The sequence below is a fragment of the Branchiostoma floridae genome, chromosome 7 (genome assembly GCF_000003815.2).
Source record: "Branchiostoma floridae strain S238N-H82 chromosome 7, Bfl_VNyyK, whole genome shotgun sequence".
In the NCBI taxonomy this organism is placed as follows: domain Eukaryota; kingdom Metazoa; phylum Chordata; class Leptocardii; order Amphioxiformes; family Branchiostomatidae; genus Branchiostoma; species Branchiostoma floridae.
The window spans coordinates 24,980,533-25,001,928 of NC_049985.1; the positions used below are offsets into that span (position 1 = coordinate 24,980,533).

The window sequence follows — 21,396 nt, forward strand, 5'->3', positions numbered from 1 at the left end:
CAGCATCGACATATTTGGTTTTGGGGGGTGGGGGTGTATGTAAATGAATTGTTCTCCTAGCCTCTATAGCAGGGCCTTTTTATCCTTTCTTATCCTTTTTGGGGGGGGGAGGGGTCACTTGGCCGCCGGCCTACGGTACAAAAAGTACAAATAGGAATGACCAGCAAAAGTGTTACGGCACCCCCCGAAAAAAAGGTCCAGAGAACCTGCTATGAAGGCAAGCCCTGTTCCGCTATCAAGTACTAGTATCTGTATTTTTGGATTTCGTCCTTTTCATGGCTAGTATCCAAGCAGACCCTACGGTGACATAAGATAGTATCAGGGCTAGCCCAGGAGTATCGCCGGCCAAAGGGAGTCAAACGGGCACCTCCGGTCGGATATGAAATACTCCTAGGCCGGCTTCACTCCCCTGCCAGTCTTTGATAGCCTCTACCAGGCTCCCAAAGTCGCTGGAAAAATAGTAGAAATTGGCCAAATAGTCTAAAAACACACCAGAGGAGTTGGTTGGCCGAGGTTTACAGTTTGCGACCCAGCTATTTTTTCAGCGACCTTGGGAGCCTGGTAGAGGCTAAGCCTTTGATACTACTAGTATCCAAGTATCTAATGCTACCGTAGGATCTGCTTGGAGATTATTCAAATCGGCAGGGAGACCTGGTAGACGCGAGACCACAAAGCCCACCGCAAGATAATTACCCGGATTTGCATTAGGGGGTGACCAGCGGATGTTTAAAAATGCATAGGTATTACACACGGTTCCTAAACGGCGTAGCGCCCACACTCCAAAGTGTTGTGTGCTGCCCATACTTGTCGTGCCGGTGTGAACGCACGACAGCCGGGCTTCGCTCCGGGCTTCACACCCCCGGCGTCACTTTCCTAGTACACCCGTGCCCATTTATACATCATTTATTCATAGCCGTAATTGATAAAGAAATACGTCAAACCAAGGAGGTTCTATCAAGTCAATCTGATTTCAAATTCCTTTGGTGCGTTTTTGTACATATGTACCCACTACAGCCCGACTGGGCCCTGGTTTGGAAATTCTTCAAATCTTTTCGTGGTGTCCTTTTCAAGCTTTTGGGTGGTATTTTTCCTAGCACACCGTGCCCATTTTGACATCATTTATTCATGGCGGTAATTGACAAAAAGAAATTTACAGTCTTCTACTATATGATGTTAGTTTCTTTAAATCTTTTCGTGCCAAAAATCGTGGTGCAATTTTTTTTCCTAGTGCACCCGTGCCCATTTTTTTTTATCATTTATCATTGCGCAAGAACTTACAGTGGTCTAGTACATGTATCTGATTTGACATTCTTTAAAAAGAAAATCTTCAACCTTGTCCAAGTTTCAAAATGCGACTTTCCTAGAGCACGCGTGCCCCGTTCGACATCATTTATTCATGTCCGAAATACTAGTACTAGATAACAAGAAATTACAGTTGTCTCTTATCTGATCAAAAATTCTTTTAGAAAGTCTTTTCGTGGTGCGTTTCTTTCCTAGTTCATACATGTCCATTTTGACATCATTTATCCATGGCCATAATTAATCATACGAAATTACATACAGTCAGTTGTCTACCTGATTTGAAATTCTTTAAAAAAAGAACATCTTTTCGTGGTGCCTTTATTGTGAATTTCCTTGTACATTCGTTACCATTGCATTGGCGCTCACTCCTATAGGCCGACTAAACTCCAGCTTTTGTAGCCTGGATACCACACCACACCCCAGCTCAATCTCAAAAATACCCTGCACGATAGATATTTTTGCGATCGGGCTGGAGTGTGGTAACCAGGCTACAGCTTTTGATACAAATGTACTATCTTATCTTACAGTAGGATCTGCTTGGAGGTTATAGTGTCCATCTTTATTTTCTCTTACCCCAAGACGGTCAGAAGTGGCGCATGATGCTAAGAAAAGAACGAAAGCAACTAGGTAAAAGCCATTATCGACTGTACTGTTACCTGTAACGTTATATTTTAGTTGCCACACATCGCGTGTGTACTAATTCTGAACTGTGTGTAATTACCATGTGGATTTTAATAGTTTTGCAATCGCTGTCATGTGTATAGGCAAGGAGCTTTTAAGCCAGGTCAATTCTGGCCTTGAAGTTTTAGTCTGCAAAGTGGTGAAATAAAAAAGTTTAAGTTCAAGTTCAAAAAACGATTGAGGACACGTCAACATGGGCAAGTAACGAATCTTTTTTTCCAATAATATCCACCCCAAATAGTATTTGGAACAGATTCTTGGATAGAGACCAGTAGGTGAACGCTACGGTTGTGATACGCACGCACATGTTCAAACTTAGGAATTTCAATGTCAAGTAGAATTTCTCTCTTACTTTAGGGCGTATATCATACTTTCTGAACCCAAAGAAGACAAAAATAAAATCTAATTTTTGTGCCAAAACCTCTGGCAACGTGTTCCGTGGTGGTAGATCAAAGACCGTGGCTCAGGGAAGACAAAGAGGTTTGATTGGTGATAATTTGTGACGGCTATCTAACGAGGCTTGTCACTGGCTGACAATGGACGCACTGCACTTCCGTGTGAAAACTTCAAAGGATGGGCACGCGGGGCTAATTATTGCAAGATCATGCCCGTGGGCTAAGTGCAAAAGTCTCTACCAGACTCCGGGTCGCTGGAAAAACCGTAGAAATGGAAAAAAATAGAGGAGCAAAAGTCGGCCAAAGAACTATAGCCGACTAGGGAACAGCGCGCCACCCAGACCTATAGTTCTCTGGCCGGCTTACTCCTCTATTTGTTCCATTTCTACGGTTTTTCCAGCGACCCGGAGTCTGGTAGAGACTAATGACAGTGGCATACAGAACATGAACATGTTATCTATTTTGAATCTATGTGTATCTAAACTATCTGAGGGGTTTGACTTCTTTTTCGTATGCAATGGAAGATGAACTGCCCAACACTTTCGTATATAAACGGGTTGGACGACTTAAGCAAGTAGATAGTTTTTTGTTGGTCGTTTGAGGTGTGAAAAGCTTGGAAAAATTTTGTAGATTTCTAGGAACAATTTCCTTCTTTCGGGGTAGTATTGTGAACATTGACAGAAAAAAATGTTGTTCTTCTTCCACCGTATTGCCTGTACAATATTTACAAGTTCTCTCGTCAACGGGCTAATTTAGTAATTATGATAAGCGGCGAGATGCTTCTACCTGCCGCCCAGCACGGCAATGTGCGCCGGTGACAACTACATGAATTTTTCATCATTAGATAATGGTCTTGGCAATTAGAATAAAGAGGTTAAAAAGTTTCAACCTCCTTGATTAGAGCGTCTACGAAAAATCAAGATTTTAAATTTGTCACCAATTCGAGAAGTATGCAAGTAATACAAGGGGCACGTTTTCAAAACAGAACCCAAACGGTTTATTTGCGGGAACGAAAATAAAAGTGCATGTTATTTATTGTCAAGAAATATAAAATTATGTCCATGACTATTTATTCTACGGTTTGTGTGTTTTGGAGTCTTTTATATCATACTTTTTGTTGCCGCAACTGCCCGGCCGGGGTCGGTTTGGAAGTAACACTGGCATACGATATGGCAACACTTTTCGGTTTGGTCCGTAGTTTTTCTATCAAGTTCAAGAATTGGATTGACAGACCTTTATTGTACATATAATACAACACAAGCTACGGGTGGGTGGGAATGTATGTTTTACTTCTACATTGTTGTAACAAAAAAATCCACAAATGCACAAATGCAGTAGCCATTTTGTTACACCTCGGAGCTTTAAAACACGGGTTGAAAATGATATCATGGCAAGGCAACTTCAGTCAGCTAATCAGAAAGATGCAATACTATATTCAAGATTCGGTGTCCTTTCTTCAAAGAAATATTTCTTTTGTTTATACAAAATCCACAAATTGGAATTTATCTGATTCAAATCGGATAAACCAGTCAGTTGTTATTTTGACAGTTGTTGGCCAAGGAGGTTAAAAAAAGGCCGCAAGAGATCAACCAAGGATGCCTTTTTTTAACCTCGGTGGTTGATCCCTTGCGGCCTTTTCTGTGTCTCTGCACCTCTTAGCCACTTCCAGGCCTCCCTACGAAGTTATAGATATATAGTAAGGATCACAGTAAAGTTCAGCAGAAAATAACTGACCAGTACAGTTAGTCCGCGGAAGGGTATCATTTATAAATTCGCTAGTCTAAATGAAACCCTATGGAGGCCAACAACCCAGGGCAAATTATTCCCTCTATAGTTTACAATTATAGCCAGCTTGGTAGATACTGTCTTTCTCTAGCAGTGAGCGTTTTCTTGGAACTTCCTTTTCTCTACATCTGTTGTTAACGGCGAACTAAAACGGATGTGCGTAACCTTCGATTTCATACCGGGTATAATACATACCGTTATATCATACAAAATGTAAAAGTGTGTCTGAAAATACAACAAAATACACAAAGCGTAAAAAGATAATTTTTTTCTATACAAATTAGTCAATTCGTTGAGCGATCTGTCAAACATTTAGGTCGCAGTGTGTGCAGAAGAGCGCCGTCCTTGTAGAATGGTGTATTTAGAAACTCGCACTAGTACTGCTATGAAATGACATAGAAACGAATAATAAAGGCTTCAAAAGATGATAAAATGTGACCTCCGACAGTTTTATCCGCTTGAAACACCTATCCACGTGCCGCCTTTTAAAATCTCATGAAGAAGATTATCTCCACCCAAATTGATTTTGAGTCCGTAAAATAACCTCACACGTCCACGCGAACACGTGGATTAGACTCCTCTGAATTCAATTACCAACAGCCAGGCCGATTTTTCACACCTACGCGAAACACACATATGTTTTTGTTCGCCGCTGGCCTTTTCACAGCTTCGGTGTAAATTTTCGATGCCCCGTGTGCGAGGATGGCGGGGTTTGTTGCAACAAGCCCAGCCGAGTAGGGGCACGGCGCAAGTTGGACATCGGCGAGAAGTGTCAACTCCCCGCGGCACCCTTTGTAAAGGCGTCGGTGCCTTTGACAATTAGCGCCTCGTTAGGTTCGTGAAGTGGATAGTGGGGCCTTTCGTCTTTTACACTGTCTCGGAAAAAAAGATGTCAAACCCAATGATTTAGATCATTTAGAATAGAGTAGTCAAATTTTATATGGTTCTCAATTGTTTTTTTTTCTTCATATTTTTCCTTCTACGTGCGATTGACAATCAAACATAGTTTACAATAGATAGTAGGGCCTTTCGTCTTCCACTTTCTCAAAAAAAATACGCCAAACCCAATGATTTAGACCGTTTAGAATAGAGTAGTCAAATTTTATATTGTTCTCAATTGTTTGTTCGTCTTTTTTTCCTAGTACTTGTAATTGGCATTCAGACAAGGATTTACAAGAAACTCAGCGTTGTATTGATAGAAGTTTTTAGAGCTTCCTTTTTTAAGGAAAATCGCAGAATGAGATAGTAGTTCACGATAGAAGTTCCTACATTCTAAAACCATCACAAAGAAGCGAGAAGAAGTTGAATTCGCTCAGTAGAATACAATTCTTGCGTTAGGTTGACATTGTGCTTAGATTATGAATCCATCAACTACTAGTATTCTTTTGTTGCCATCTGTACTTAACCAAAGGGTATACACATGAACAATAATTTAATGTCTTCATTGTTCTCATTATCATTTTTAAAGGAGGCAACTTTCTTCACTGGACCTAAGTATTCAAACGATGTTTAAATTGAGAAAAATCGGTGAAATCGTCGGTTCTTCTTCTGTTTTATCTCAAGAAAACCTTAAGCGCTAAGTTTGGTTCAAGCAAGGACCTCCTTGGCTCACTGTGTGGAGAAGAGGAATCAATGTACACATGTGACCTTAGAGATGAGTCAGATTCCGTAACTGTTTTCCACGTGAAACAGTACATTATACAATACATATTTCAGAGCGTTTCCTCAATAGAACTCTGTAAAAACATTAGTCCGTATCTCACGCCCTTTACTCAAGAAAATTGAGGAGTTTTTAGAGAGACCAATCTGTTCGGGAGCTTTCAAAGGCTTCCGATGCTCTTTTCACACCTCTTGCTCAACAAGGTGGCTTCAAAGAACGCCCGACCACCGCCACTGATATTCAAATGTCTGTGGTTGAAGCACACAGACACGCCAAGCGAGCAGGCACACACATGCGCCATCACTCCTATTGTAGGTGTGAAGTGCATGATTGGGTATATAACTAGTAGAGACAGTGGCGTGCCCTCAGTTCAGAACACCAGAACACTCTTCACACGACCAAGATGGAAGTCTCCGCTCTCGCTTACTGCCCGCCGTTCTCGTCTATGTCAGCGCATCCCGGCTATGCTGCCTTCTCCGGACCGTCCGTCCACAGCTGCCGACCGGCTCCGTACGGCCTGCCCTGGCCCTGCCCGCCGACGTGCTTCCATCCCGGCCTGTCTTCCCTGGTGAAGCCCAGCGAGCTTCCCGTCTTCTACCCGAGGATTAACTTCGGTCTCCCCGCCTCCAGTGGGAAGCCGTCCCCACCGACAGCGGACAGCCATCCTGTCCAGCCTAGAATCGAGTCCTTTGGACCCATCCCGGGACTCCTCCCGACGGCAGGAGACCGACGCGTCCAGAACAGTCCTTCGGGGTCCGACAGGACGTCCCCCCGCGTGCCATCCACGTCCCCCTCGCTGGAGAAGTCAGCGAGCGACCGAGCCGAGTTCCGGCTGACCCAGGACAAGTCTGCGTCCAGAGAGGTGGATGTGACCAACGGCAAGAGGAAGAGACCAGAGAAGAAGTTCCCGTGCCCTTACTGCACGGTGTCCTGCGCAAACAACGGACAACTGAAGGGGCACCTACGGGTTCATACCGGTGAGTTTCTAAGTTTCTTTTCTATGTCTAAGTTTCACATTTTCAAGCGGTACCCCAGCGATATGTTCAAGAAAACTGCTAGGAAAGGAACCAAGGCAAATTTTCCCACTCCAAAACACCAACGCGATCGACGTCACACTAAAACATCCTTACAAACCTCTTTGTTAAGTTTTACTCCGTCACTCACAGTTTTAGAATTCTGTTCATTGGATGGGTGTGTAGATTTTTGCGTCTTTTACAGGGTGTAGCGCCAGGTTTATCGTTAGATGGTGAAAGAGTGCAAGATCTCTTGACCCAGGTCCACCGTAAAAGAAAATATGTAAAGACAACCGTGAACTTCTGGAAGTTTCCGAGGACTGGATCAAATTAACCCCGTTCCCTCAGTGGTGATAACAAGCTAATGTTAATCAATACAAGGGAACCTTTCAACGTGGTCTTTGAGGCTGCAAATTGGCAATTTATGCGTTTGGAATACTTTCAAATCAGCTAGCTTTCGTATCAGGCTTGTGGACTGGGTTTATTTTTTACTCACTGCATGCCCTTTTATGTCAAGATTGTATGTTTTGTGATTTGAGAAAAGAACTTGTTTTGTTAGAGAACAAAAGGATTCTAAAACATAGCATCATTTTTTTGTGAATTTGAAATCAGCTAGTCTTCGTATCAGGCTTGCGGTTTGGGTTTATTTTTTACTTATTGCATGCCTTTTTATGTCAAGATTGTAGGTTTTATGATTGAGAGAAAAGAACATGTTTTGTTAGAGAACAAAAACTTTCCAAAACATAGCATCATTTTCTGTGAATTTGTTGTAGCTTGAAACTTTGATACCGTATACACAGTGTGACTTTTCCCCGGCTACAATCTGTAACGAACTTTTCATTTTTCTCGCGTGCAAACATGACCTCAAGGTCATTCCCCTTGACCCAGTAGTCCGTACCATGTCTCTCTCAGGACCGAAAAAATAGAGCGATCCAAACCATGCTTTTTCACGGTCTGTTAGATCCTATAAATTTTGTGTTGGAATAAATTGGACTCTTGCTGGTGATGGTATAGCCCTCCTGGGGTGTCTTGGTCTAACACGTCTGTCTAACGCGTGTCAGTCTTGATTCGAACGCAGATAGGACAAGTTGGTGGGTCGAATACATAAGCCGTTTAGCGTTATCAGATTGTATGAGACTTTTGACAGCTTTTTGTTTTGTTAACTCCGGGAAGAAGGGTCATCTCTGTTCTGCTGTTCGTAGCTGTATCTCACGATCACTTTGCTGAATTCGTAGATGTATGTAGTTTGGCATGTCTTCAAATCGTATGCACAACATGTTGCAATGTTTTACGTCGTAGCTGTTTTTATAGGCAGTGTTTTGTTTTCTGTTTGTTGCTCGTGAGTAGAGGTCTGATCTGTATCGCTTCTTCTTGCCCCCCTCAGGCGAGCGGCCGTACCCTTGTGACCACCCCGGCTGCGGACGCGCCTTCGCCCGGAACGAGGAGCTGACCAGACACCGCCGGATCCACACCGGGGTTCGCCCCTACCCCTGCACGGAGTGCGGCAAGGCCTTCAGCCGTAAGGACCACCTCACCAAGCACGCCAAGACACACCTGAAAGGCGCCGAGAGAAGGGCGCTCCTACGGCGAGACCCCACGGTTTGCAAGGACACTCGGAAGTTCAGTCCGTACGACACACTAGTACTCACACCACAGGTGTATTCCTCCAAGTGACACTTCTAGAAGAGTAGAACTCAATAGAAGAAAGCGTAATGTTTTCTCTGACTTGTAATTGCTTAAATTACATAATGTGACGAGGAGCGACTCAGCTCCTATGCTACTGAGCCAAGACGAGGTCTGTTCCTGGTAAAAACCAGACTGTGCGACCGAAGGGCTGACGAGCCACGAGCCAAAGCTGCAAACTGCAGTACCGCTTCGGGCAGCAAGGAGACGTTTCTGACACGCTAGCTTGACAACTTCCGCCTTAGGAAGAGCTAGGCGTCCTCCGAAAGTTATTTTTCGCCGAAGTGATCCCCATTCAAAGAAAAATAATGTGAAACAAAACAAAAAAGACAAAAAAAAAATAGAACGGGAATATCTCTAGAAGTTGAATTGTCTAAAACATTTCAAAAATTGACCGAAAATTTTCCACCTTTCTGTTTTCTCACTTTTCCGTGGTTTATTTGATGCATGTCAAACCCGCCTGAAAACGTTTCTTGCCTTTAAATAAAGTTTTAAAATTTTTGGTCCCTGCCAATAAGCGTGGTAACTGACTGAACTGAACGCCAGTTACCCAAGCTTTTGATCAAACACGCAGTCATTCAAAAAATAATGCCTATCTCTATCTCGTCTATTGGAAAATAGAAATCATTGGAAAGATATTGAAGTATATTATTTGATCACAAATATAGTTATTTAATGTATCCCCAAAACCCGGTACAAAAAGCTTTTATGATACGAAAAAATTTCATTTTTTTACATCTCCTATTTTCCCTGACCAGTTGTGGAAAGCAGAAACGCTACCAAATGTGTAATCAATCATCGAAAGAAAGAAATGTTGTTCTAACAATCTATACCTACATAAATATGTACATTGAAATGCAAACAGTGATGTAAGATCTTTTCACAGTGTTGCAATAGATTTCATGTACTGTAGGTTAGTGAAATGTTGTATTTTTGCCCAACTCTGCAAAGTACGCTACCAGATGTGTTACCATTGAAAGAACTTAGAGAACAAATGTTCTTACAATCTGTACCTACATAAATTTGTACATTGAAATGCAAACTGTGAAGTAGGATCTTTTCACAATGTTGCTATAGAGATTTCATGTACTGTAGGTTTGTGAAATGTTGTATTTCTGCCTATTTCTGCAAAGTACGCTACCAGGTGTGTACTCACTGAAAGAACTTAGAGAACAAAAGTTGTTCTTACAATCTATCCCGTACATGATTATGTGCACTAAAAAGCAAACTGTGATGTAAGATCTTTTCACAATGCTGCTAGAAATGTCATGTACTTTGGGAAATATTGTGTCTAAGTGTTCCTCGAATATTGCGGCATACAAGGTGTTTTTTGCTATAGATTATTCCTAGGTAACACATGTATGTACCATCTTATGTGTGACGTTACCATCAAACTGAATATGTGCAATAAAACATCTATTTCCCATCAAACTGAACCTTTTTTGCTATCTGTTTATCTATTTTGTTGTTTTGAAAGTAGTATACGTGACGGTACTGGTAGTGTCTTTGAAATGCCATAGGTACTATAAATAGAAAACGTTTATGAAGGTTAAACATTGAGGTAAAAATATATATAAAGACAAATCAACCTCTACAATTGCATAAGATTCAGACATTACTTCTAGACTTTTTTTGAGTGACATCCATTACTTTTTAGTGACACTGAAGAAGAATGATTAGTGTCACTCGAAAACACACGGAAGTAATTTCGTATCGTATCCACTTGTAGAGATTGGTTTGTCTTCAAAAAAAGTAAAACCACAACGTCACAACCACCTTGAAAAAAGACCATTTAGGGTTGAAATATTGTTGTCCGTTTAAACGTGTGTACACACTGTGACTAATTTATGCCAGCACACCTCCCAGAGCTTTGTTTACATTTCCAATCCAATGACGCATCAGTAAAAAGGCATTAGTAGATAAAGGGAACGTGATTAGGATAGTAATTAGTAAGAAATTGACTGGCCAACTGTAACTCTTTGACAGGACGTGGCATAAACATAAATTCCCACTGGAAACTGAAAAAAAAAACGATCCCATAGCCCAGCCTACCTCCACCAAAACGTAGAAATGCAGACTAACCATAAAAATGCGAACGTTTGACAGACATATATGTTGCCTTTCGCTCATTGGTCGAACCAATAAAAGTCGTGATATCATTGGTTGAATTGCTAATTGTGTCAGGGTCGGTCTGTACTCTTTCTCTCTGGGTTGTTGCAGGTGACACCTGTTTAGTTTGACATGATAGCAAGACTTACCTTGCGTCTTTCTCTTCTTGGCTGGCCTCTCTGTCGTTGTTACCACTGAAGTTCGTTCGATGTGAACTATAATGAAGAACAATATTGAAGAAAAGCGAGATGTAGAATGGTTTTTAAGATTAGCCACGGACTGGGGTTGTTTGACTCATACTTCGGCCACAAACCGCAAGAAGTTTCGTGCAATAGGCGCAAAGAATTATCATGAATTTAATCTTTTACAGTCAGGGTCATAAAAATATGTCGCTAAATGAGAAACATATAAACACACCGAAACCCTTATCTCCAAGCAGATCCTACAGTGGCATAAGATAGTACCAAACTGGACAAGGAGTGTAGTCAGCCAAGAGGTGTCCATTTGCCCCGGTAGCGAAACACACTACATGTACTAAGCCGGCTTCACTTCTCTGCCAGCTTTTGATACTATCTTATGCTACCGTAGGATCTGCTTGGAGATTACCTAAACCCACATAAAATGCTTTTGTAAACTGTTGAACCATGCAAGGATGTGATATAATCTCCTTAGTTGAATGGGCCTCACAGTGTAAAGGATCATAGAGGCCTTTGCACCTTTTCAAGTTGTTTGAACACGTACTTTCTCGTCGGCTACTAGTTTTTGGTCAAACATTGGAGGAATGTAACGTTACGAAGGTCGCTCATAGGCCAGTAACTTATAATTACATGTATCAAATGACCTCTATGCACTCTCTAACATTCGCTCTTGACTTCAAGTCTTGACCAAGCCTTTCTATAGGGGTATGGGTGTCAAATTTGGCGAAAGAGGAATATATGAAATCCACGCTAAGGTAAACATTTTCAAATGAAACACTATAATGGCCAAACTCCCTTGGCAAACTGTTCTCAATATATTACATACTTACTTCAACTAAGCAACCTGGGACAAGGTAGGAATACAGTCAAACCTGTACTAGTGACCACCTGTACATTAGGACCACCTGGCCATTGGTATAGTCAAACCTGTACAAGTGACCACGTCTACATAAGAACCACCTGGCCATTAATATACAGTCAAACCTGTTCAAGTGACTACCTCTACGTAAGGACCACATGGCCATTTATATACAGTCAAACCTGTACTACTGACCACCTCTACATAAGGACCACATGGCCATTTATATACAGTCAAACCTGAACTAGTGACCACCTCTAAGTAAGGACCACCTGGCCATTGATATATGTACGGTCAAATCTGTACAATTAAGTGACCACCTCTACATAAGGACAACCAGGCCAATTTGACCAATTTTTACTAAACCCTTAGATAATTTTTACATTGACACATTTGCATCCTGTACATAGCGACCACCTGTCCACATATAGACCAGATTTTCTCAAACGATCCCTTGTCCTTGAGTGGTCGTCTTGTGCAGGTGTGACTGTACACAAGTATGACTTACTGACACAAGTATAATCTTTACAAAAGCCATACCTGGACGACGAAAAGCGGACATGTTGGTTCTTCCTTTCGTCCATTTTCTCCGTACTGTTTGCTGATCCCCAAGCTTCCCTGACTGAACATACCAACGCGGGTTTTCTCTGCTTGGATGGCTCCCTAAGTGACGGAGATTTGCTCACGTCATTCCTCGGTAGAGAGGCAACAACACTGTCCCTCTCGTCTGGTTGGTCACGCCCATCTTGGAACTGGTTTTCTCGGACACTGACTGGCATCGCCCCATTGTTTAAAACTACATATAATGAAGAAAAACTATCTTAGTAATAAAAATATGATGGACGGGAATGCTGTCACAAGACTAAGGATTACCTGCCACTAACTAGCTACATATTGTTCTTTTAAAGTTAATTGTAAAATTACGCCGACCACACATGTTTACATTACATATACAAATCGTTTTTAAGTTCAGGTATCATCCTCTGTTTTATTTTTTCTATCGTTAGGGGGGGGGGGGGGGGGGGGACTCACTGGTTGTATTTTCATGTATGTATATTTTTATCTTTTTATTTAGTTATTATAGTACTGTGCAATATATCACTTTCATTTCTTGTATAAGTGGTGGGGCTAAAATAAGTTGAGTACAACTTGAGTCCGCTGTCACTTCGTTTATTTGTATTATTACATGTACTTTTCAATAAAAAAATAATAAACTACATATTGAAATCCGGAACAAAGATTATGTAAAGATTGTAGATAGAATTTAGAATAGAGGACGAAAGGCAGTTGTTATAGAATATAGATTGTATAGCAAAGAGAGAAATTAACTGTATGGTCTTATACAGACCTATTTCATACACTACTAGTGCAACTAGATAAACCTTCCATTGTAAAGCATATCATGCTGTTCTTATATCTCTACTATATATATAACTGAAAAGTGAAAAGTCGAATTTATGTAATGGAACTTAGTGTTATTTTGAATCTGTTAACTGTATTTTTTCAACCAAGTAGGTAAGTTATAGAGAAATGTACTTAGCTCAATGTGGGGAAAATGTGCAATAAAGGTCTTCATCCATTCAATTTTACATGCTCCACACATTACACATTGCTAGTTGACTCTCATTAAAATAGAATTGAATTGTTCCCACCTTCTTGGATGGGCTCTTTGCCTTGCAATGTTTTACTGTCGTCGATTTCACAAGAAAGACTTTCTTCGTGTGTCCGAACTTCTTGTTCTTCAGGACTGAGTTTGTGGACAAGATAGAATTACAAGTTTATAGCAAATTCTCGGCGAGGGTTAATTACAAGTGACAAAAAAATAAAGACAAACAATGGTACGTAAACAATATAGTAAACAACAACTCTAATCTAGAGGCTACTCTAAAATGTAACTTATTGGGTTTGACTTGTTTTTCTGAGAGAGTGAAAGACGAAGGATCCCACTTTTCTGTAGTGTGTTCTGTGATGTGAAAAGAAGCGTACTTCTTTTTATTTCTCTGTAAACTTGTAGAAATTAGGACGTAATTTGGTGACCTCTTTAGGCTTAGGTCACATTTCCAAACAGGGGCCCGGCCGGGCAGCTTTCGGAAGCGAAATGAATGATATAAAAGACATGAAAATGCACAAAATGTCAAAATATGATTCATGGGCAAGATGTGCGTATGTATGTAGGTATACATTTTCATTTTTCGTTTCCTAAAACATCCCGACCGGGCCTCGGTTTTGAAATGTGACCTAAGCCTTACTGAGGCTTTCTCTTTCTTGATCGTAGAAGGGACAATTTGAAATAAAATGTGTTTCGTCTTCTACCATTTCTAACGTACATCATAATGTCTAGAACTAGAGGATTTTGATCTACGACATATTGCCCACCCCCTTGAAATAGAAAAAATGCGTTACCTGTTTGCGATATACTCCACCCTTAGTACGGACTCGAGACTGTTGTCAGGTGTAACTGTGGTTTCACGTGATGGAGGCACAGTCTCAGAAACACCTTTCTTGCCATCCTTGGCAACTCTTTTACCCTTCGCACTCTGTACGGATCTTTTCCTTGCGGACTTCTTGCGTTTGATCGAAGTTGAAGAAGTTGTTTCTGTGTCTCTTGCATGTTTAGAGACGGATGATTTGGACGGAGCGCTGTGTGAGGTGCTACGGCACTTCTTGTGGTGGCTGTCCCGTCTCCTGCTAGAAGGCGGGCGGGGGATGCTAGAGGAAGGCCGGGTCCCGTCAGCCTTGTGCTTGTGTACGGAGTGTGAAGAGCGGCCTTTCCGCTTTTTCCTGGTCCTACCGCCGCCCGTTGCGGACTCGGTGGCGGTAAAAGACACCACCGACGCCGATGGCTGACTTTTAGCATCCCCTGCTTTCTTGTCCGATCCACCTTGGCCCTTCATCTTGAATAAAACTCAAACTACTCAATAAAATCAATAGTCATGTGAGCTCGAATGATCCCTATGAGCAAGCTTTGACATTGGTCATGGCTACCGTTGTTTTACGGAGATGTGAATGATTCCTGTAAGTTTCTAGCCGCATGTTACCATGGTACGTCTGATACTAAACATACAAAAAGGACGTTCTCAGAACAACACTAGCCTTACTTGTTTTGTTCTGGAACACACACTACTCACTGCAATGTACAGTATACAGTTTCTAATCCGATTCACTTCGGAACTTGATCTTGCAATTGAGCAACTCGCAAACCTCTCAATAAAATGTTCCTGGAACTAGAATGATCACAATCGGTTTGTCGTTGATCTTGGCAGTCTGTTTTCTGTAGACGTGAAAGTCAACTGTTCCAGTATAGCCTCTGGAAGTGACCGTTACCAAGGGGCGTTCTAGACTCAACACACAAATAAGGACGCTCCGGAAATAACAACACCGGCGTTACGACTTACAAACAATATTGGTCGAACACTTTCAAGTTGACATGCACACTAGCTCTCCTCCCTGTTGCAGAATGATCCCATGACAGTCCGTTTGCTTGAGAAATTTTAGTTCACTGTAAGCTCCTAGCCTCTTGATGTCTAGCCGTCACCAAGTCTCATATAACGTCCTTGCCGTCACCAAAGGGCGTTCGACACTCAACACACAAAAGGAGGACGTTCAAGAACAACAGCTACGCTACGCACTCTGTTCTGGAACTGATTTGTACACGCCAATCGCTACGTCTATCTGTTACTAATACATACGCATGGCAAACCATGTAATCTTTGAAATAAAACGTACATTCACTAAACAACCGACCAAACCGCTAAGACTTGACGGTTACCTAACACCACTTTACTTGGGTTGCATGGATGTCATGCCAACGAACATGGACACGGCTTGATGTGATAAATCATTGTGACTGTGATTGACTGATTTTACTAAAGAAAAGAACCACTAAGGGAACACCTGGATCCGGCATGTTACGCTTGACATTGACGTCTTCACTACATGGCACGAGTAATTTGTCTTTATATGAAAGACCTTTATTGCATGTTTATGGTCTTACAGTTTAAATACGGCTTAGATACCATAAAATACCGACCAATCTGGAACGCCTGTATCGAATGGCCCAGGTAAGTATGACATCAAAAATTATATATTACTACATTCTGCATTTGTTGTGTGGTTTTTTTACCATTACGAAGGAAAGAATGAATGTCAATTTTGGATTGTGTCTCTTGAGTTTATATACAATTGTTTTGAATGCAACGTTGAAATAAATCTGTAAACCACCATACTAGGACAAAAAACAGGTACACTGTATATGATATCCTACAACTTATCTCATACATATGTCACAGCAAATGTAATTGATATCCAATGAAAACAAACACATCCTATTAAAAAAACGGTGTTGCAACAGAAGTAAATCATGGATGAAAATGACATTGACCAATTTTTTAAAGCTGATAACATATACCTCCGAAGTGTTAAAAAGCACATTTAATCACATTCATAAGCCATGTTTATTTTACTATTGTTGCTTTTTGTGTTTCACTCTTTTATTGACTAAAGTCTTTAATTAAAAAGAAAAAAAAACCTCAAAAGACTCAACTTTACAAAGGTTTAGGATTGTTTTATTGTCATCTCCAGTTAATGATAGCCTGGTATCAATTCTACTCTTGCTCTGTTTGCTCCTTTGATCACTTTCCTGCTGGAAAGTCTGGCACTGGCAGAAATGATTGCCATCTAAATACTTGCCTACAATATAAGCTTGAGTTCTGATTCACTCAGAATCACATGATCCTTTAATGGCATGGTAACAGGATCCAAACTGGCAATTGGAAATTTTATCTCCGTAACACTGCTTGTGACAAATATTCAATTCCTGAAGTAATGCACACAAGCCAACACTTCAATATCCATAAAAATCATAAGACAAGTCTTCCTATGGTATGATGTAGTATACAAAGTGGCACTATACAAAGGTTTTAAAAATGTCTTGAGTGTTATCCAGTTTCCATAGGTTCTGTGTTATCTGTTGACTGCTGCATGGCCTGGTTCATCTTGTATTCCTCAACTGCACCCTACAGGAGATAGAACACAATTGGTCAGTAAACTCTGTCTGTATAACGATATTGCTATTACAAATGGCATAGAGTGTTAAGTGCCTGGTCATGGCAAAGACTTTGAGACACGGCACATACTGCTTTCTCTGCTTAGCACTCAGTACTTATGATGAAGAATATTGGAGATGCAAACACATCACTACCCTACAGTATTCATTTATTACCTTTGCCAGAATGGCTAAGGTTATGTTTTGTAAGGTTAGGTTGCGTGTACGTCTGTCTGTCTGTGTGTGTGTCAACAGCATAACTCGAGAAGTCTTGGATATATCCTGATGATATTTGGTAGGTGGGTAGGGGTCAGGAAAATGGAGGTCAAGTTCGATAATGGGCCCCCTAGCGGCTTGCTAAGGTACCGCAGCAGAACGTCCATTTTTTTAAATCTCGTGTTCTGGACATGCTGTGGTCATGATTTTTGAGTGGTAGATAGCTGAGTGGTGGATCTGCAGGTGCCGGTTTTCTTTCAAACTTTGGACAAGAATAACTTGAGAACGCGTTGATGGATCATCAAGATTTTTGGTATGTTTTCTTTATGAATCTTGAGGGTAGTCCCTTCAGTCCTTTGGTAGCAGTAGTGGCCTATATGGCCCAAGAGCTATAAAAACAAAGATGGGTGCTGCCCCTATACACCAAAAGATGTGAGAAGGATTTTAACTAATGTATCAGAAAATGAATCTGCTAGGTTGGTTGTATATGATGAAAAGTGTGGGCAAACTATATGTCCACTACTTCCAGGCATGCCAAGAGAGCCTAGCCTCATACTAGGAAATTTACAAAAATATAATTATTAGAATCTATGACATCTTGGAATACCGGTATTTCTATGAGTGCTAAACTATCTAGAAACTGACAGAAAAGACATAAGCATTTTGACTACCATCATCAGTAATAACTATGCTTTAAAAAATCTTGGGATATAGAACTGCATGGCAGAAATATATAGTTTGAGAGAAAACATTAAAAAGGATATTAAGTATCTGTTCTCTGCTTACCTCAAAGGTGTTTTGGACATGTTCACACAAGGCATTCAGCTCAGTTAACCCTCGTCTGAGAATGTCCGCAGCAGGGGGACCTAAGGTATGAAATACCAGTAGAACACAGGGGTTATGGAAGGTCAACTAGCATCTACCGTGGTGAGGATAATGTTTCTACTTGGCTCCCCTAGCGTACTATCACTCTATTTGTCCAATTTCTAGAATTACATGTAGACCACTGATCCACAGAACCTGGTAGAGGCTAAAGGCAAACAACAATTGTGACCTTCTGCTTTCCTGCAACTTTTCTTCTAGATGGCTCTCTTTAAACAGTTTTACTGTAAACTAAATGTATTCAAGTTTGCAGGGATTCAATGTATTGTCACCTGTGGCGGGAAAATAACGCGTTCATGGTGGTTTTGAGGTCACAATAGCACCATGCACTGAAGTCACATAATTCAATGGAAAATGTTTGCAGTTAGTTTTGTGTCTGTGGTGAAGTGGCCTGCGAAAACCACAATCATAGAACCACCATGAACATTTCTGAATTTACAGTACATTTCTAATACAACATATGAGGACAAGAATGACAATCTTTTACCTCTGCTCTGTATTCTTAGGTTGATTTTGTGTTCGGATGGATGAGGTACACTGTAGCCACAGAAGTCTACATCAGGGCTGAAAGATAAGGTAAAAATACTGTTAAGTTCTATCAACATCTTGTGCCCTGAAAAATATGCAGAACCTTATTACTAGGGCAAATATTGCAGAGAGAACTGTCCCTGTTGCTCAACTGGTAGTTCCAATTTAGTTGATAACTTGGAAACCCTGGTTCAATCCTGGCAAGGGCATCTTGGTTTAGGGCTGCACCATCTTTTGGAAGGGATGTAAAATGGGTCCCACGATTGAAAAAGTGCCTTGAGCGCGTTAAAAGGGAGGGGCTAGCAGTTCCTGCCTGTAGAAATGTACGCTGCTATTCCTATGTGTCACTTGACGCTAAAATGCTTTATAAATCTTCTGGACCAAGCTTAACATCTCTGAATAGAACTGTGACATACGAACATTACCTACTTTTTCATGATCATGTATCTGAGAGCGTTCCCCAATGTGTGGTCCTCGTCATGAAGCACAAACGTCTGACATGACTCATCACTGTCCAGGGTCTGCACCTGTGGGCATACGTACAGGAACTTTCATCATCATCAGGTTATCGTAGTATCATGCTGTTCAACACTGCATGGCTATTGACAGGATCATACTGTCAATTGTTAAAAGTAGACCCTTATTGACCAGAAAACACAGAAATAGGTTTGAATCAGTCATGTTATAGATCCAATTAAATAATGTCAATTAGTGTCAAAACGTTCTTTGACACAGACATCCTGTCAATAGAATAAGAAAATTCTTCTTGACAGGGACATCTTGTCAATCGTGCCAAAAAATCCTTGTTGACAGGGACGTTTGTCAATAGTGCTAAACATAGTATATTGTCAATAGAACCGAAATATCTTATTGATATGACAACATTGTATACTAGTAATCGCAAGTTAGGACATGTATTTTTTCACGTGCACAGTCACAAGCATGGGGAGGGGGGCATTTATGTTTCCCTTTTCAGTGTCTCGTATCTAAACAAACATTTATCGATCGCCTACTCTCATAACTCTACACACTAAACTTTAACTTAAGGAATACAGAAAACACTAGATAGGTAACTTTAACCCTATCCAACCCAAGAAAAAGCTCGCTACAAACCACTTCCAACTTTTTCTTCTGCTTTTCAGCCATTTTGGAAGATAGCTGTCTGTCTGCCCATGTATTCGATGCCTGTCCAACTTCTAGAAGCCAAATTAGTTGAGAAGAGTTCACATTATACAAATTACAATTATCAAAATAATCAAACATTATCCTTAAAAGTAATATTTTGTGCCTTTTTATAAGAAATATCGCATATAATGAAAATATTGATGATCAGGCAGTATATATGTCACATCAAACAGCTAAATGTACGGAGGACCCCAGGGCAGTCATATGACTTCAAAACATCGTCATCTTGCAGACTGTGGAAGAAATCGCGAAGCTTAAGGTTTGTCCCGGTTTTCTCCTTATTTGACGCCGACTGGTTGTTGTTAGTCCTGCCATATTGTGTCGTATAGCCTTTTGTAGATTGAGGGTCATTTTTATCGTTCAAATTATAGCCGTTTTGGCTGTGAACGGTAAGAAACGTCACACAGACATGACGATGTTTTCAGTGCCTACACATGACGATGACTCAACTGTAAACCATTTCATTTAAGACAATTCTGAGTGTTTCCAAGTAATTTATGGAAAAGTAAACCTACTAAAACATCATCATAATTTGTTGCTGGTGAGGCAACTCCATACTTAAGGCCATGAATATGAAAAATAAACTCGATGATCCGGACAAATTACAATGTTTTTATACGAAACACCAGAAAGCAGAAATGAGACTTCTCACAAAACCAACTTCCTTGAAAATATCGAGAACACAGTTTCAGACTGAGCTTTGTCAGCTATACTCATCATTTCTACATGGACAAAAAGAAGAAAAAAATTATCAGGGACTTGGGTTGTTTTGATTTCACACAAAGGTTTGAATGACGCAATCAACTAATAACAACTCCAAAGCTATTGACAGGAAATTCCTATAAATCAGAATGCTGTGCACTATTGACAGGATGTTCCTGTCCACAAAAATGCACTATTGACAGGACGATCCTGTCCATAAGAAGTTCAACGCTATTGACAGGATGCTACTGTCCCTCAGAAGTGTTTATAGTATACTATTCCAGGATGTTTCTGTCAATAAGAATTATTTTACACTATCAACAGGATGTTCCTGCCAATAAGAATTTTTTGGCTTCTGAATGGATTGATCACAACAGTGATTTCCCAATACAGTAGAAGCCAGTTAATTGCACAACGAATTAACGCGCACTTGCACGGAATCCCCAAATCCAAAACCGGTGCGGTCCAGCTAGATAACTTATTGCATTATCGCACCAGCCGGATAATTGCACGAAAAAATTCACTGGCAAATAGGCTGTGCAAGTAAGCATCTTCTACTGTATTGTATGCTGTAAATGCATTTAAATTCGCGGTAGTACCATACACTGTGATGGAAAAATGTTCCCGGTAAGACTGCCACACAAAAACCACCGTGTGCATTTCTGTATTTACAGTATGTACATGTATTGAAACAAGTTGCTAATATAATAAAGATTCCCTCCCATGTTCCAGATAGCGAGATGCCGATCCTGTACAGTGTTGTTGCTCGAGGGACGACAGTTCTGGCCAAGTTCGCCAGCTGTGCCGGGAACTTCTCCGAGGTGACAGAACAGATCCTTTCCAGAGTGTCTCCGGAAAACGCCAAGCTCACGTACTCCCATGGAAGGTAAAACCCTTAAACCAAAGCTTGGTTCATGATACATCTAGTTATAGTCAGGGCCTGTATACCCCTTTCCTGTAAGACAAAGGCAGTAGGGCTGGGTACTGGTAGAAAAAATTCAGGTCTAGGTCCAGAGGATCAAGTCCAGGTCCAGACCTAAACCTGTACCCACTTGTGTGTACATGTACATGTATAAACTTGTGAATGGGCAACAGTGACCAGTCAAAACAAAAAATTGGTCCATAGTAATGACCTGCCCATATTGATCAGATTTT

At 40.9% G+C, this 21,396-nt stretch overlaps 3 protein-coding genes across 3 annotated transcripts in view; 2 read left to right on the forward strand and 1 right to left on the reverse strand.

The window, feature by feature from the left end:
- Nucleotides 1-5,908: 5,908 nt before the first annotated feature.
- LOC118420300 (zinc finger protein 629-like) lies at nt 5,909-9,950 on the forward strand. The gene is made up of 2 exons (XM_035827036.1): nt 5,909-6,800; nt 8,221-9,950. Exons 1-2 carry the CDS (start codon nt 6,227-6,229, stop codon nt 8,508-8,510), a joined length of 864 nt encoding a protein of 287 aa, XP_035682929.1. The 5' UTR covers nt 5,909-6,226; the 3' UTR covers nt 8,511-9,950.
- A 6,125-nt stretch (nt 9,951-16,075) lies between these two features.
- Nucleotides 16,076-19,613, reverse strand: LOC118419484 (DNA-directed RNA polymerases I and III subunit RPAC2-like). The gene is made up of 5 exons (XM_035825876.1): nt 19,468-19,613; nt 18,784-18,881; nt 18,314-18,390; nt 17,731-17,810; nt 16,076-16,699 (listed from the first exon to the last, which is right to left on the reverse strand). The coding sequence occupies exons 1-5, from the start codon at nt 19,498-19,500 to the stop codon at nt 16,622-16,624; spliced, it is 366 nt and encodes a 121-aa protein (XP_035681769.1). The 5' UTR covers nt 19,501-19,613; the 3' UTR covers nt 16,076-16,621.
- Nucleotides 19,614-19,675: 62 nt separating this feature from the next.
- LOC118419485 (vesicle-associated membrane protein 7-like) overlaps nt 19,676-21,396 on the forward strand; it is a 6,124-nt gene continuing 4,403 nt past the window's right edge. Inside the window, 2 exon segments of the mRNA XM_035825877.1 lie at nt 19,676-19,790; nt 20,972-21,212. Coding sequence (XP_035681770.1) covers nt 19,717-19,790; nt 20,972-21,212 — 315 coding nt within the window. The 5' untranslated portion in view covers nt 19,676-19,716.